Source organism: Jaculus jaculus, chromosome 11 (assembly GCF_020740685.1).
Source record: "Jaculus jaculus isolate mJacJac1 chromosome 11, mJacJac1.mat.Y.cur, whole genome shotgun sequence".
In the NCBI taxonomy this organism is placed as follows: domain Eukaryota; kingdom Metazoa; phylum Chordata; class Mammalia; order Rodentia; family Dipodidae; genus Jaculus; species Jaculus jaculus.
In genome coordinates, this window is record NC_059112.1 from 65,529,166 (window position 1) to 65,546,992 (window position 17,827).

The following is a 17,827-nucleotide window of genomic DNA, read 5'->3' on the forward strand; positions in this document are numbered from 1 at the left end:
GCCATTTACATGGCTGTTGCCTTCCCTAATTTCAGTCTCAGGTCCAACTTTCAGCCTGTCTACAACTAAATGCCACAAAAAAGAATGGGGCAACACCAAGAGAATTAACAAAGTGTTGATGCTTAACATTTTCTAGACATAAGACCCTCACCACAAACTTATGAGGTCAATAATATCATGATACTCACTTTATAGGTGAGGAAACTCAGTCAAGATTGGTGATGTGACTTACCCAGGGCCACGTAGCTGGTAAGTGACTGAGTCGGGATTGAAATTGAAGCAGCCTGTTGCTGAGGCCACTCTTAGTCACCATGTTATACTGTATGTCCTAACAGTAAGCAAGCCCATTCATGAGACATTTTTGCAGGCACATCCTGGGTGGTGATCACCACCCAGTTTACAGTGGAGAATATATCTTCTGCTTTTGTATGTATGTGCATATGTATGGTGTGACATGTGTGCAGTGTGGTATGTATTCACATGTGTGTGCAGATGTGCATATCCTGTGTTCATGTGTGAAGAGGGCAGAGGAGAACACTGGGTGTTCTCCTCTATGGCTCTTCCATGTGTTTCCTTGAGACAGTGTCTCTCATTGAACCTGATGCTGCCGCTTTCAGTTACACTGACTGATCACTGAACTCCAGAGATCTTCCTGTCTTGGCTCCCCAGAGGACTGGTGTTATAGGCATGTGTGGTCATGCCCATATTTTCATTTGGGTGCTGAGATTGAACTCGGGCTGTCTCACTCTGTTTCAGGCACTTGTGCTTGCATGGCAAGTGGTCTTATCTACTGAGCCATTCTTTTCAGGCCTGAATGTATCTTCTTGGAACTATATTTTAGAGAATTTCCATGATCCACTTATCTTTCACTTAGGAAGTAATCTATCAGAAACCAAAGATACTTTGGCATGGATGGCCATGCCTCATCAAATACTTTCTGGATATTGGCCACATGTTCTTGTCTTTGTTATCTATCCCTTATTAGATGTCATTCACAAATTGTGTAGGTTCTGTGGAATACCATACTCTCTATAAAATATCTTATAATATCTTCTCTAATCTTATGCATCAAGTCATTGTATTTGAGGTGATATATAATGTTTATGCATATAAATGAGATATAATGTGATTTGATTCTTCTCCCCTCTTATGTTATATCTGTGAACTCTTGAAGAATTACAATGAATGGCTTGATCAAATGGAAGTGTCAAGTGAGTATCTATCCATTTTCTTTTTGGTTTTTTTTTTTTTATTTTTTAAACTTTTTTATTTATTTATTTGAGAGTGACAGACACAGAGAGAAAGACAGATAGAGGGAGAGAGAGAGAATGGGCGCGCCAGGGCTTCCAGCCACTGCAAACGAACTCCAGACGCGTGCGCCCCCTTGTGCATCTGGCTAACGTGGGACCTGGGGAACCGAGCCTCGAACCGGGGTCCTTAGGCTTCACAGGCAAGCACTTAACCGCTAAGCCATCTCTCCAGCCCTCTTTTTGGTTTTTTGAGGTAGGGTCTCACTCTAGGTTAACATGGAATTCATTAGTCTAGGGTGACCTCAACTTATGCTGGGATTGAAGGTGTGCACCACCAGCCCAGTGAGAATCTAACCTTTTAATGATTAATTGATAGTACTCATAAGTTTTCAGGCATTCTTTTGGCCACAAATGAATTCAAGTGAATATGATATGACTCATTTCCTCTGGAAGCTCAGAGATACATGGAGGAAAACCAGACCTGGCATAGCTGGTACATTTGGGGTGCAATCCAAGTATGGTGAGAGGAGAGACTGCAGTGACTCACTTTCCTAAAGAAGCTGGGGGAACACGCATAGGAGGCAGTGTTTGCTGTGGTTCCAGAAAGATAAGCACGAGAAGGAGGTAAAATGACCCAGGCAGAGGAACAGGTCATGAAGATCATAATGTGTCCACAGCAATGAATGTTCAGGGAAGGATATAAAATCCTGAGTAGACAGGGGTTAATGAAGGGAGAAGTTTGAGCTGAAGTTGAAGTGGGGCTGGCCCAAGACAAGAATTCTGATAGGTTCCTATGGGAGGTAGATGAGCCTACAGAAGACATCATGGAAGGAGAAAATTAGAGAGAAAATTGGTAAATTCATGAAATATGCAACAGAACAGGAAGAAACATAGTCCCTTCTCATTGGCCTTCTTCATGTAGTTAGGTTTATTATATTGCTGCTGCAATTATTTTGTTGATGTTGAAATTCATCAAGCATTTGTTATATGCTAGACACTGTGCTATATGCTTATATAAATTGTCTGGATGTATATTTGGGATGGACCAAGAAGAGCCACTGAGAAGTCATTTCTGTTGTTGTCCAGAGGTTTCCATTACAATCTTCTCATTTGAGAAAGAAGAAATGACCGCTTTATTTTTGCTGTGGTTAGGACATACCTAATAAATGATTTTCTTTATTATTATTTTTATTTTATTAATTTATTTGAGAGAGGGAAAGAGCAGAGTGAGGGGAAGGGGAGAGAATGGGTGTACCAAGGCTTCCAGTCAAAGCAAACAAACTCCAGATGCATGTACCATCTTGTGTATCTGGCTTACATGGGTACTGGGGAATCGAACCAAGGTCCTTTGGCTTTGAAGGCAAGCACCGTAACTGCTAAGCCATCTCTCCAACCCTGACTATTTCTTATTTATGCATTTGCTTCAATTTAGCTGCATATCATACAGGAGTAAATTCAAGAGCGATGGAGAACTGAATGTGACCTTCACTGGACAGAAAGTTGCACCTCAAGAGTTAGTTAGTTGTCTCAGGAGCATACCAATTGCACTCTTCATCCAATAGCTGTGCTTAAAATATAAACACATGCCTGGAAATACTCTGTGAGTCATTATATGGTCTCCCCGGTGACACAAGCTCAGCATAAATGTTAGACATGGCTTCATTTAAATTTGGGGAAAATACCCCTCTGAATTAATTTGGGGGAAATACAAAATAAGATTTTTTTGTTGTTTTGTTTTATGTACTCTGCTGGGTAATACAGATGGAAAAATCACAAAGCTACCATCAAGCTGTTGAAACAGTTTGGCCACACAGATGGGTGGAGATTTGAAAGACAATTGCATCCAGTCTGGTTTCCAGCAGCCAGCACTGAAGTTCTCATGCCTGCCATCACACAAGCACAGAAAGTGAGGCATAAGCCAGTGAATAAGTTCATGATTCTGGACTGATGACCACATACTTTCAGGAGACTCCCCTATTTTTAATGAACAATTCACAGGGTTTCAAGAAGTCAGACAGGAAAAGAGGGGTCTCACAGCAGGCTCCACTGAACTCGGGATTGTATAAGATTCCAATGTTGGATTGGCTTTTCTGGATTTCTATAATCTTATGAAGTCCAGCAGTGACTGCTCAACTTTGACTACTTTGAACCTCTGAACGCAACTGACATGTTGACTTGTGTTCAATGAGAAAAATTTTCAAGTCAATTTTGAGATTAGCTCAGTATAGAGAGGAAAGAAGATCCTAGGGTCAGAACTCACTAAGGTAATGCAGCTATTTACACCCCAAACATCCCATATCATGTATATTACTGCACTCCATTATCTTCCCATATCTCAGTCTCTCCACACAGAAAGAAATGTTTTTCTTTTTCTTTTTCTTTCAAGGCAATGTTTTTGCCTTTCCCTCCCTATTTATTGCAATTTCTTCTGCTTTAAGTAATCAGGATGCTATACTGGACTTCTGCCCTCATGCCATCTGCCTTCAATGTATCCTAGTACCACTCAATGTTTCTTATTAAAAAGCTGCTGGACAGAAGCACAGGTAGATATGTCTTACTGGTTCCTTTTGGTCTTTGAGAGTATTTAGTCACAAGATTTTCTTTATAAATTTGAACAAATTCATTAAAACAATACCTAATATCTAATGATGCTTGTGTTCTTGGGGATCCTGAAACCAAACTCTTGAGGATATAGAAGGAAGACTGTATTAATTGGGTTAACTAGGTCCACCTCTCCTGCTCTCTGCACACATTCAGAAACATATGAAATGCTTCCATCATGCCATCCTTTTTCAGTAACAAAGACATAATTGCTGTGTGTAGTATTTCATGTGGATACTATTTTCTGATTTTGTGTTTCATGCATCACATTTTCTAAGAGAAGCTTAGTCACTTCCAATGTATATAACTACACATTAATAAATCATATATGTGACAAAATAACTACTACTGATGTTGGCTTTAATTACTCACACCTAAGGTTACTTTCTTTGTCCCTGCAATGAGCTGTAAGAGCAGCAGATTTAGTCAAACAGCTGTCAGTTAGTGCTGGCCTAATAACACTTACACCAGTGGATTATCTGGGAACCATAGGTGATGGACAAGGAAAAACACTACCAGAAGGCAGATTGTGACAGGTTAATGGACACAATGAAGAAATACCTTCCAAGATTCCCTCATGCACTGATAAACATGGGCTTTGCAAGGAGCAGGACATCTGACTTCTTCTTCTAGGCTGGAGGAGGCTCTTAACCATGGAGGACTCACAGGACTTTCCACAATAAGTAGTAACAATAGCAGATTTTTAAAAAGATTTAAAAATGAGTATCAAGGATAACAAAGAAAAAGAGGAAGCATACCAAAGCCTTATTAAAACAGGATTTCTGGAGAGATGGCTCAGTGGTTAAGGAGCTTGCCTGAAAAGCCTAAGGACCAAAGTTCAATACCTCAGGGCCCACATAAGCCAGATGCACAAGGTGACACATGTGTCTGGAGTTCATTTGAAGTGGCTAGAGAATCTGATGTGTCCATTCTCTCTCCCTCTCTCCCAAATATAAATAAACAAACAAAATATATAAAACATTTTTAAACAGGATTACTACCCCCCCCCTTTAATTCGTGTGCTTTTAAATTTCATTTTGTATAGAACTAAGGGGTTAGATTGCATGAGCTACTGGAGTTCCTTTTAAAAGTTGGACACTTTAATATTTCTCTCATTGATTCTGTATGTAGTTTAAAATAAAAGCTTCTCCTAGTTATGTATTTGATTTTACTTTTAAAAAGATAAATCAAAATCTTAAATACCTATACAAAGTCAACAGAAAGACACAGCCTTCAGAACCTGAATTTTTAAGAACTTTGTAACTCAATACCCACAAACTTTGATGGTACCATGCTGTTCTTGCTGTGAGATTCTGTTCTGCAAATATTTAGGCCAAAACTTTTAAACATCCACAAACATTTATATTATGCACTCTCTCAAATAACATTATGCAAAGGACTCAGAGCCTACTGATCCCAGGCACTTGCTAACATGTCAGCTATGGGCTTTCAGGATGGGTGTCTTGGAGTCCAAACTTTGCTTTCAGATTGTCTGCTGTGCTATGTATAATTGCATTCAGAAAGGTGTTGAAGCCCTTTCTTCAGCTGTTACCATACAAAGTGGCCTTGAGTATATTACAGGGCTTTCTCCATTTTAACCCTCCTCCTTCCTCAGAGGACACACTAGCAATGAAATTCTCAATCATGGAACTGCTTAGTCTCAGTATCAACACAAAAGGTTTAGAAGAGAAATGGAAAGTCTTAGAAGTCCCAGAGCAAATTTAAAGGTTATAGAGCTCCAGTGGATCATGTGCCTAAAGAATTCAGGAAAACGACAAAAAGAAAAAAGCCAAACTTACTTCATCCATGTGCCCAACAGCTCCATAGATTCTTGCCATTTGACCAATGAGGTAGGGGAATCTCTCCCCGATCTCTTTCAGCATTGGAAGAAAACTGTTTAAAGCCAGTGGCTCATAGCCTGAGATTTCTATGAGGATGTTTAGGATGATGCCATTGTGGGTTGAATCCTTCAGATACCTGATCAGGAAAGGAACACATTTCTGAACCACCTACAGAGAGAGGAGAGGAGGGAGGAAGAAAGAAGAGGCAAAGAAACACAATGAAATCAGAATCCGTTTTTTTTTTAATTTATTTATCTGAGAGTGACAGACACAGAGAGAAAGACAGATAGAGGGAGAGAGAGAGAGAGAATGGGCATGCCAGGGCTTCCAGCCTCTGCAAACAAACTTCAGACGCATGCACCCCCTGTGCATCTGGCTAACATGGGACCTGGGGAACCAAGCCTCGAACCGGAGTCCTTAGGCTTCACAGGCAAGCGTTTAACCGCTAAGCCATCTCTCCAGCCCTTCTTATTGTTTCTATGAGGTAGGATCTCACTCTAGCCCAGACTGACCTAAAATTCACTATGTAGTCTCAGAATGGCCTTAAACTCACAATGATCCTCCCACCTCTGCTTCCCAAGTGCTGAGATTAAAGGCATGCCTGGCTCAGAACCAGTTTTGAAAGCAGCCTTTGAGAAGCCAGTAAGTAAGCCAGTCTGGCCTTGAACTTATAATCATCCTCCTAGCTCAGCCTCCTGAGTACCGCTATGACAAGCATATGGAAAGCAATATTTTTGACATTATATCAGAAGTCAACTCATCCTGGGGTTATCGGTTTCATAGGAACATAAGTGAATCTCCAGACTTTGGAATATAAAATTTACAATAAATCATCATAATTTTCAGTTAATTTGCCTTTCAATCTGCACCCTGGTATTAAAAAGTAAAATTTTAAAAATGCTTAGGTTGCTGCTATTCATAAACCAAGTTTGGTTATGTTACAGGAATGTTACATTTCTTCCAACAACCATAAGAACTGCAATTTAAAGGACAATATGAGTATGTAAGAGATCTTTGTTAATTTTACTAAAGCCTTCTATTTGGGAAAATACTGTTGAGAAAGTTTAATAAAAGGGCTATGGAGATGGCTCAGTGAGTAAAGGCACTTGGTTTCAAAGACTGCTGGCCCAGGTTCAATTCCCTAGTACCCAATGTAAAACTAGATGCATAAAGTGGCACATACATCTGGAGGGTTTTTTTTGTTTTGTTTTGTTTTGTTTTTTTTGCAGTGGCAAGAGGTGTCTATACACCCATATACATACACTCTTCTAACAAATAAATAAATAGAAATATTTTGAAACAAGAAACTATAGTAATAAAGATAAGGAAGCAAAAAAGATCTCTCACATTCTCTTAAATCTTCTACTTTGTTTCAAAAATGTCATAATTAGGCAAAATGATTGCAGAAAATTATTTCCATCATATTACCATGGCTTGAGGCTTCTTTGCTGCCCGAAATTCCCACACTGGGGAGGTGGAGACAGGAGAATTTGGGGGTTTGCTGGGCAGCCTAACTGGTGAGCTCCAGGTCAATGAGACACTCGGTCAAAAGCTAACAAGATGAATAATGCACTCGAGGTTGTCTTCTGGCCTCAACAAGCATGCATCCATGTGCAGACACACACATATATGCACACAAACACATAGACACTATTAAATTAAACTAAAAGTAAAAGACAGAAGCTTGCAATATCTTTTCTGAACTGACTCCTACCTGTTTTATTCACTAAACCTCTTGCCTACTCTTCCAGTTCTTTCCACATCCAGAACCTATCATGTAACATACTTCAACTATGCTGAATTTTAAAAAATGTTTTCTTGATAGATTAACCTTTCTTCTGTGTCTGGGATTTCATTTCTGTTGGTTGCTATCTATGAAATTCCTGTAGCCTCTATTTTGCTTAGACTGACCTAAGTATTCCTGAGGCCTCTGGAGAGCTGTCATTTCCTCAGCAATTCTTCTTCACTGTTGTCCTCTCCCCCCATCAGTGCCATGTCCCCAATGATGGCTCTGTTGTGAACTCCATGGCTCTGAGAAGCTTATCCTCACACTTCCCTCTTCTGGCCTGGCTGGATGGAAGCTTGTTGGGCCCTAAAAGGCCCAGGCGTGAGGCCTAGTGGAACTTCCTGAGCCTAGCTAAAGTTTGGCGACCTGTCTCTGGCCAGCTATGACTCAGCAAGATGCCTAATGGCTTCTGGCCTGCTACCTCTGTGTGGCAATTGTAATTAACATTTCAATAGTTAAAGTTTACTATTGGCCCTTACCTCTGCCCCCATTCTAAAATCCCTGCCTTCGTCCCCAACATGATATAGGCAACTGCTCAGAGTAATAAAGTGAGTTGTTTCTGCGAGTTCCTGCATTGAAAAGACTCCTGACCCAGTGTGGTTTTTCTCCGGTGGCCAGGAGAGGTTTCTGAGTCATCCAACGCCCATCATCCCCTCAACCCCTAGGGAGGAACCAGCAGGCCTGGTCCTTACCTCAGCACGACCTGACCGGGAAGGAGCCTGGCATCTGGCACCCAACATGGGGCTCTGGGACCCCGACAGAAACAGACTAGTGCACCCCGTGAGAGGTAGTCCTTGAGGAAGTAATTGGTGTGTGCAGGTGAATGTACCCTCATGAGCTATGAGGCAGTCTTCATATTTAGTGCACTAAACTTTGCTTCTATAACCTGTACTTACTTGTCGACATCTCTTCGTTCCCTTTCTCTTCCCCTTCACCTTCAGTTCACTGGTGGCTTTTGTATTTCTAAAGGCTTGTGCTTCTCTCTCTGCTTGGACCTGTGAAGGCAGGCCAGCTTTTTCTGTCATTAAGGAACTTCCCCTGGATCTATAAGCTTCAGTAAATATTCCTTCCTCCACAACTGTACCTGGTCTGGAAGTTTATCTCAGCAAACCTAAAGCTGTCTGATGAGCTGAGATGAACCTGACCATATGGATGTTAATTTTTTGGAAACTTTGCTTTAAAAAAATAGACATGGACTTGATGCTTGCAACTAAAGGTGTCTTCTGGAGTGGTAAGCCAAATTTTATGGACTATTCAGATAAGAGTTTAAAAATTCTAAGTACAGACAGCATTAAACTTCAAGGCTTGGCTTATAAGTTTTCTAAGAGGAAAGAAAAACTACAGGTAACTTTGTTGGAACTGGGCTACTGGCATAAGGGCTGGCTATGTCCTGCTGCCCAGGCCCCAAAAGAGTTTAATCAAGGTTAAATTTGTAATAGACTTATATGCTTAGCTAGAGATATTGGATTTAAAAATTAAAGATTTGCTTTTTCTTTGTTTTGGTTTCTCGAGGTAAGATTTCACTCTAGCCCAGGCTGACCTGAAATTCCCTATGAAGCCTCAGGGTGGCCTAAAACTCATGGTAATCCTCCTACCTCCACCTCCCAAGTGCTGGGATTAAAGGTGTACACCACCACGCCCAGCTGAGACTTAAGATTTTTAAGCTCAAAAACCTCAAGCAAGTTAAAATTACAAACACTGAGACAAATTTTAGGTTATGATGGTTCATTTTACATTGTTTTAGTCTCTCCTTGTTATGCCTTTATACCAGTTAAAAATGTTTACTCTGTGCCTTTGTATATTAGAAGTGTTTAACTTGTTTTACAAATCTCAATATCTTAAATTGGTCAATATCTTAAATTGTGGGGACCTTTAAAATTAAACTAAGTGTAATTTATAATGATAGTTATAAATATATTGGGAGCCAGGGGCAAAATTTGGTAATTTAAATAGATGGCCCCCCTCCTGGCAGCTTGTGCCTGACCCTCCCCTACTGGGAAATGGCAGACAATCCACCTTCTAGGAGACTGCCACATGGCCCCCTTGGACTGACAGGTGTGGACAGGGGAGATGTCCGCCATCTCGTGACTGGGATTACTGACCTTTCCCCGTGCCTACTGGGCATTGGCACATGCCAGAAAAAAAAAATCTAAACATGCCATTAGTTATATGCTTCAGTGTTTTGCCACTCTTGGGCTGCCTGATCAAATTAAAACAAATAATGGCCCCTACTTTGTAAGCAAGGCCTTTGTAGATTTTCTCCAGACCTGAAAAATCTCACATTCCACTGGCATCCCATACAACTCCCGGGGCCAGGCTATTATTAAAAGATATAATTATGGGCTGGAGAGATGGCTTAGTGGTTAAGTGCTTGCCTGTGAAGCCTAAGGACCCAGGTTCGAGGCTTGACTCCCCAGGATCCACATTAGCCAGATGCACAAGGGGCGCATGCGTCTGGAATTTGTTTACAGTGGCTAAAGGTCCTGACACACCCATTCTCTCTCCCTCTCTCTATCTGACTCTCTGTCTGTTGCTCTCAAATAAATTAAAAAAAAATATTTTTTAAAAAAGATATAATCAAACTCTCAAGTCTCAATTACAAAAACAAAAGGGGAATCCTTACCCCCACATGACCAACTAAAAAGGGCCACAACTGAGCCCAGATCTCAAGGCTGCCCACCTTCTGGAATGGTTTATGTTTGTGGAGGTGAGATGGCCTATGACTTTCTGCCCACCAATTGGACAGGCCTTTGTGCCCCAGCCACCTTAATCCCAGATGTAGATATCATTTCTGGAAGCTAGATTCTCTGGCTAAGGTAGTCCTACAAAACAGAAGAGGACTAGACCTACTAACATCCAAAAAGGGAGGCATATGTTTGTTTTTACAGGAAAAATGCCTCTTTTACACCAATTAATCAGGAATCGTCCTGGACAAGATTAAGAGGCTCCAGGAGGACTTGGAGAGGAGACGACGGGACCCCCAGGACAACCTGCTGCGGATGGGCCTACATGACTTCTTACCCTACCTCCTCCCTCTACCTGGACCCCTCCCCCTCCTTCCTCTCCTCCTTATCCTCACTCGGGCCTTGTGTAATCAACAAAATTACACAATTTATTCACCAGCAGCTAGAGGCAATAAAACTTCATCAGGTCGAGATATCACAGGCTGGCAACTCAGGAATTAAGTTCCTCAGATGACCCAAGGCCACATCCCCTGCCCTCCATGTGACCAATGATAGGTAAGATCCCCAGAGGGGACAACCTAAGACACGGGCCATGGTGACTAATGCTCTTACAAAAACAAAAGGGGGAGATGTTGGGCTCTGAAAGGCCCAGGCATGAGGCCTAGTGGAACTTCCTGAGCCTAGCTAAAGTTTGGTGACCTGTCTCTAGCCAGCTATGACTCAGCAAGATGCCTAATGGCTTCTGGCCTGCTACCTCTGTGTGGCAATTGTAATTAACATTTCAATAGTTAAAGTTTACTATTGGCCCTTACTTCTGCCCCCATCCTAAAATCCCCGCATTTGTCCCCAACATGATATAGGCAACTGCTCAGAGTAATAAAGTGAGTTGTTTCTGCGAGTTCTTGCATTGAAAAGACTCCCGACTCAGTGTGGTTTTTCTCCAGTGGCCAGGAGAGTTTTCTGAGTCGTCCAACGTTCATCATCCCCTCAACCCCTAGGGAGGAACCAGCAGGCCTGGTCCTTACCTCAGCATTACCTGAGCGGGAAGGAGCCCGGCAGAAGTTCTTCAAAGAACCTTGTCTATTTTATACAACATGGAGACCCTGTGCCTAGCACAGAGCCTTACCATGGCGGAGTTGACAAATGTGTAAACATTTTCCAAGTCCAAGGCAAACCTCAATGATTTTATAGAGTAGCATTTGAATACAATATCACTCCATAGTAGCTGAATACCATATGTAATGTTTAACCATTAACTGTGGCCGGCCATCCACAGCATAACCAACAGGGGCATAAAAAAGAAAGTTTTGAGGTAAAACTACCCTATGTATAGATTTAAGCTCTATATTCATTTGAGCACTTTTTTAAAATTTTATTTATTTATTTATTTATTTGAGAGCGACAGACACAGAGAGAAAGACAGATAGAGGGAGAGAGAGAATGGGCGCTTCAGGGCTTCCAGCCTCTGCAAACGAACTCCTGACATGTGTGCCCCCTTGTGCATCTGGCTAACGTGGGACCTGGGGAACCGAGCCTCGAACCGGGGTCCTTAGGCATCACAGGCAAGCGCTTAACGCTACGCCATCTCTCCAGCCCTCATTTGAGCACTTTGAGAGAAAAAAACAAGGTAATTTCTGGCAAATGGCACGTATGTGTGAGCAGTCCTATAAATGCTGCCTGCACATTAGGGAGTGATCACATATCCTTCTGAGGACACCATGACAGGTCCCTGGTACATATGACAAAAGTGTCAGCCAGCTGCTCTGGGTCAGAGCAACATACCTAACCTGAGGCCTTTGGGAAATGGAAAATGCTCACACATTTCCTGCCCCATCCAGAAAATTCCAGTCCCTAGATCTGACTCTTCAGGTCCTATTCTTGTGACACCAAGGTCTCTGTGGCATGTGTTTCTACCCATGTCAATGTTATTTTGTTGTTTAAGCTCCAGCCACAAGCCCCAAATTTCACAAGAGTGCATTATATCTCTCTATTGCCCCTTAAATAATGGTAAAAAGGAAAAGAAAGTTAGAATGAAGTAGAAAAGAAAGAACAGAAAGGAAAGAAAGAAAAAAAGAACAAGGAAAATACAGGAAATAGGGAATGGAAGGGAATGAAGGAAAGGACAGGAAAGAAGGGAAGGTAGGGAAATGAAAAGGGGAAGGAAGAGAAGGAATGAAAGGAAGAGAAGGAAGGGAAGGGAATAAGGGAAGAAAGAGAAGGAAGGGAAAGGAAGAGAAGAAGAGAAAGCAGGAAAAGAAAGAAGGGAAGGGAAGGGAAGAAGGGAAGGAAGGAAAGGGCCACAGCACTATAGCAGGCACAGGGAAACAAATCATCCTGGTCACAGTTGAATCCATAGAAAGAACAAAGAGCTGAACAGTCCTGAGTACTATAAACAAGGTCATGACAATTTTATAAATTAAACAAAAGCTAATTATTTTGCTGTAATGCCTAATAACACAAAGTTTATTGTGGTGGTGACAAAACAGAGATATTTTCTGAAGTTTGTCGCAAGCATGAAAAAAAGTGATGCTTTTTGCTTTTGATCTGGAAGAATTTTATTTTGTTTTAGGCTGGAGTCTCAGGAGTGCTGCCCCTTTGGGAGCTGACTTCATGATTTGGAGAACGTCCTGTCTGCAGAAACAACACAGATGGTGGGTAGAGAGCCAGCTGCCAGGCCATAACCTCCATGCCACACAGCACTGAAAGAACTTCCTAACTTGTCTCCTTGTTCCACGTTTCTCCACCCTGTTCAGCTTCCAGACGACATTGTCCTAAAACCTTAGTCTGCTCACAGCAAGTCTCTTTTAGACTTTTGGAGATCTTTCACAGCCCATGGCCAGAACACCCATGCACGTGCCCCAGCGCCTTCACCATGGGTATTTCTATTGCTTCTTCCCCTGGGCGAAGCTTCCCAGCACTGAGTGCTCAAAGTGGCCCAACACAGAAAGAAGTCTTCTTTCAAATTCAACCTTCCCTATGATACCATCTAGGGGTGTTGGGTTATTTTCTCTGCCACTTAAAGAATTAAAAGGCAGGAAAGAGTTTAAAAGAAGAAAGTTTATTTCAAAGTAAGAGAAAAAGAAAGCAGATAAAACAGACTCCTCTAGGAGGAGGGGATTCCAGGGCTGGAAAATTTGAAGTCACAGTGGGTTCATCAAGTGAAGGAAGCCTGTGCATACCGAGATCATGATTTGTCATCTTCACATGAAGATGCGGGCACTCGCTAGTCCATGACACATCCAAAACTGCAGGAAAGCTTGCCAAGCTGGCTAGCAAAAGGAAACATTTAACTAAGACCAGGAAGAAGGAGGAAGTAGGGTCACTTTCTTTGCCATCTTGGGTTAAGATATAACCACCTACCAAAGGCCCTTTCCCCCATCTGTCTGCCAAGTCAAGGAGACTGCCTATCTCCTGTAGGGTTTCACCCCCAGCTCACCTTGACAGACACAGGGCCTAGAGAAGAGTACAAATGGTGGCCCTCATGCACACCCAAACATTTAACAGTAATATAAAACATTCTTCTAACTGAAAAATACACCTTTGAACAATCTGGAATGCAAGATTCAAATTTAGAATCTTTGGCATGTGTAGAAGGGATGGAGAGAGATGACCTGGTCCCATGTCCCAGTTATTGTCCTGCTTGTGAGTATTCCAGCTCACACATGCACGCCAATCTAAGCCATGGTAAACTCTTGACAGTATAACGTGAACCCTAAAATAATTAAAATTTCTCCAGGAAATTTCATGCTAGGGATGAGAAAAGCCCTCGTGCTAGGAGGAATCTTCCCTCTCAGGGAAAGTCTTCTCACTGTTCTGATCATTTATCCCATAGATAAATCTATATATGAATATATCCTGGCTTTTCCTCCACCTTTTTCTATAAATTGAAGCACCACTTACTATAGGAAATGTAGAGAAAATGGGATTTTTTTTTTATCCAGTTCTGACTCAAACTGTAAATAAATCCATTTTGCTTTAGCAATTCCTCCCACTGGCCTTTGGTTAAGGCCACAAGCACTGGTTTACTTCAAGTTCAGGTTGTAATCATACTATTGGACTGGCTTGTCCTTGGGTGAACAGACCCAGGGCCAGGCCTGAATGTGCATTGGAAGCTACTTGAGTTATCAAGGAAAATGCCAAGACCCTAGAGACCTGGGCTATATTTAGTGAGGGATGGATATGAAATGGGAACATAAATGGAGGAGGCCAAACCAAAGCCTTCTTAAGCAAGCAGCCATGGCAGAGCCCCCAGCCTTGACCTCTCTGGTTCTTCCTGAACAGAAAATTAATACTTCTTATTTTGGTGCTTCCATTGCTGGTTAGTCACAAGATTAGCAATGTCCTTGAATTGAAATGTTGTATATACAGTTTCCCAAGCCATGTGCACCTTAGCAAATAGAAGTCATCTGAAAATTGTGCCCTAACTTGGTGGTAGTAAGTGGCAATCAAGTCCTTGTACAGAATAAGAGATAAAGCATGTGCTGTGTGTCCATGTATTCATGAGCACCATTTACATTTGTCCTCAGGCCAGTTTTTTTTCTTTTGATTAATTTGGTTAGCATTAAGACTTTATTAATGTCTAGAAATCTATAAGATGGTTGTTACTCTTTCCATTTACTATTTATTCCCCTCCACACTGAAAAATAGTGTATTTTTGAAAAACAAGTTCTGCTATCTAGATCATCTTGGAACAGTCTAAATATTCCATCACTTCATCTCCATGATGATCTGCAAAAGACTTCTTTAAGTGACTCTGCACAGTGACATCAGAGGACTATAGTCCTGGTGCTGTGTGCTGTGTTATATGTTGTAGGAATTTCAGGAATGTTGTTGTGTGTGAAAATCCTAGGAAAGGACTCTCTCCCCTAGGGCTCAGATCACAAAACCACAGAAGCAGTTTTTCTGGGTCTGAACATTAAGCAGGGAGGTCCATGCATACCACTCATCTCTGCACACCTGGGGCCAGAAGCCCATGTTTGGGGGCTAATAATTGTTAAATGCACACATGCCAGTAATTTCTGTTCCTTCTGTTAGCTAGACTGTGGCAGCCAAAGAAATGCTGACTTAATTCTCAGAATGGCCACTTGGAAAACTAACTGCCCAGACTATTTCTGTAAATGGATCCTGCGGATTCACTGTGTATGTGTTGGAAGGGGAGAGAGTACTGGTATGAGTCACAGTCCAGGAACTGCTTCTATCTGAGAAGAAAGATGTCCAAAGGTAATAATGAAGGAGAAGGACTCACCTGCCTGTCTAGTCACACCCTGAGGTCACAGATATGTGGCTACTGATACCTCAAAGGCCATCAGCTTTATGTGAAGAAATTTTCTTCTTTGCCTTTGTTGTGGTTCTGGGGGTTGAGCTCAGGACATTGCACATGCATAAAGGAGCTCCTTTCATATCATATGAAGGAAAGAGCTGACATTTGACTCCAGAGCTACAGACCCAGCCTGAGGAAAAGGTTTTCAAAGGCTAACTATTGACCTCTAGTCTTTGGAGAGCTATGCTGGTTTCAGAGGTTGGGTGGTAAGAAGGGCATGCAATACATGAGATCTGAAGAGGTGGCCCAGCAATTAAGGCCTTTCCTTGCAAAGCCTAACAGCCCGGGTCCCATTCCCAAGTACTCACATAAAGCCAGATGCACAAAGTGGCACATGCATCTGGAGTTCATTTGCAGTGACTAGAGGCCCTGGCATTCCCATTCTTTATCTCTCTCCTCTCTGTCTCTCTCTACTTGCAAATAAATAAATAATCTTTAAGAAAGAAAACACGTGACATACTAACCTACTGCCCTTATTGCAAAACCCACTAATACTTTTGTATTAGTTACTTTTCTCAGGGCTGGGACAAGATATGTGACAGAAACAACTTAGGGAAGAAAGGAAGGAAGGATGTATTTTTTATCACAATTTTAGGGATATAAGGTGGGGCGTCTCAATTGCTGTTGTTTGGTAGCATGGGGAAGCTTGTCCTCACATCATGGAAACCCAGCAAACAGTGTGATAGACTGGAACTAGAGGTGAGCATCTGCATCAGTCAGGGGGGTCCAGAGGACAGAGATCAGTACAGGCAATGTTATTAAGATAAAACGTTTTATCTGGTAGGAAGTGGGGGAAAAGATATCAGAGAAGATTTCTGGCATGTTTTAGCTGCTGAATTAACCAAAAAAGAGTGGTAGTTGTGAAGTAAGAGCCTTTCTGGCAGCAAACAGACACTTGTATAAATACTCAGTGTCTGAGTCATTGTCCATCAAGCAGTCTCCAGGACTAGCTTCTTGCAGTTTTGAGAGCAGGAAGCTATTAGAAATGGTTTCAAAAAATTGGCTTCATTAGTCCTTTCCTGAGCCTCCAGGCAGCTGTAGAGTTCTGACAAAACCTCATAGAATGCCACATATGGAGTCATCCTCACACTTGGGCCTCACTGTATTGGGTAAGCCCATATTCCTCCCTCATCCTGTAACTGAGCCTCCTCTGGGCTTCATCTGCCTTCATGTCTGGGCTTTCCTACATGGGAAATGAATTATAGTAGGTTATTCTCTCCAGATCTGTTTTGAGCTTTTTCTGAATTCACCTTCCAAACCTGCATGTTTTGTTCCTGTATTTGGGCTACAGAGAAAATGGGCATGGCAGCACCTTTTATTATTTGCTCCTGCATAATTTCTATATCACATCTTCTCTAGGCCTCAACTGAGGTAGTCATAATAATGGCTCCTAAAGATGTCCATTCTCCAGTCACCAGAGCTAGTGAGAAAAGTATCTTATATAACAGAAAGAACCTTGATGATGTGATAGACTTAAAGGTCTTGATATTATCTTTGATTATTCTGGATGGTCCCATTAGGATCATAAGGCTTCCTACAAAAGATGGGAGGAGGGCCCAAATCAGAGAAGGAGATATAAAAACAAAAGCTGGGGTGGGGGCTGGAGAGATGTCTAGTTGGTTGAAGCATTTGCCTGTAAAGCCAAAGGACCTAGGTTCAATTCCTCAGGACCCTTGTAAGCCAGATGCACAAGGAAGCAGATGCATCTGGTATTCGTTTGCAGTAGCTAGATGCCCTGGCATGATCTCTCTCTCTCTCTCTCTCTCTCTCTCTCTCTGTCTCTCTCTTTCTTTTTTCTATTGACAACTTCTATACTCAGAGACAATAAACCATGATAATTCCCCCACACACACTTTCCTTTCTCAACTCCACTCTCCATCATATCCCCTCCCTCTCTCCATTAGTCTCTCTTTTATTTTGATGTCATCATCTTTTTCTCCTATTATGAGGGTCTGGTGAAGGTATTGCTAGGCACTGCAAGGTCATGTATATCAGGGCTAATTTCTGTCTGGACAGTTTCATTATAAGCAGTCCTACCCTTCCTTTGGCTCCTACATTCTTTCCATGACCTCTTCTGCAATGGACCCTGAGCCTTGGAGGGTGTGATAGAGATGTTTCAGTGGTGGACACTCTTCTGTCACTTCTTCTCCGCACTATGTTTGCCTTTTGGGTCATCTCAGTGCTCACTGCCATCTGATAAGAGAAGCTTTTCTAACCAAAAGTGAGAGTAGCATTAACATGTGAATATGAACATTAAGTGTAGTACTTTCAGGAAAGATTGGTGAGAATAATATATGCTTTTAGCCAGACAAGAGCAGGCTTTATACCCCTAAGGCTTCCCCGAC

At 42.0% G+C, this 17,827-nt stretch overlaps 1 protein-coding gene across 1 annotated transcript in view; it reads right to left on the bottom strand.

Annotated features, from left to right (window-relative positions):
* Positions 1–17,827, bottom strand: part of Veph1 (ventricular zone expressed PH domain containing 1) — a 368,903-nt gene that overhangs the window by 252,682 nt on the left and 98,394 nt on the right. Inside the window, 1 exon segment of the mRNA XM_012947429.2 lies at positions 5,651–5,860. Within this exon segment, the coding sequence (XP_012802883.2) occupies positions 5,651–5,860 (210 nt within the window).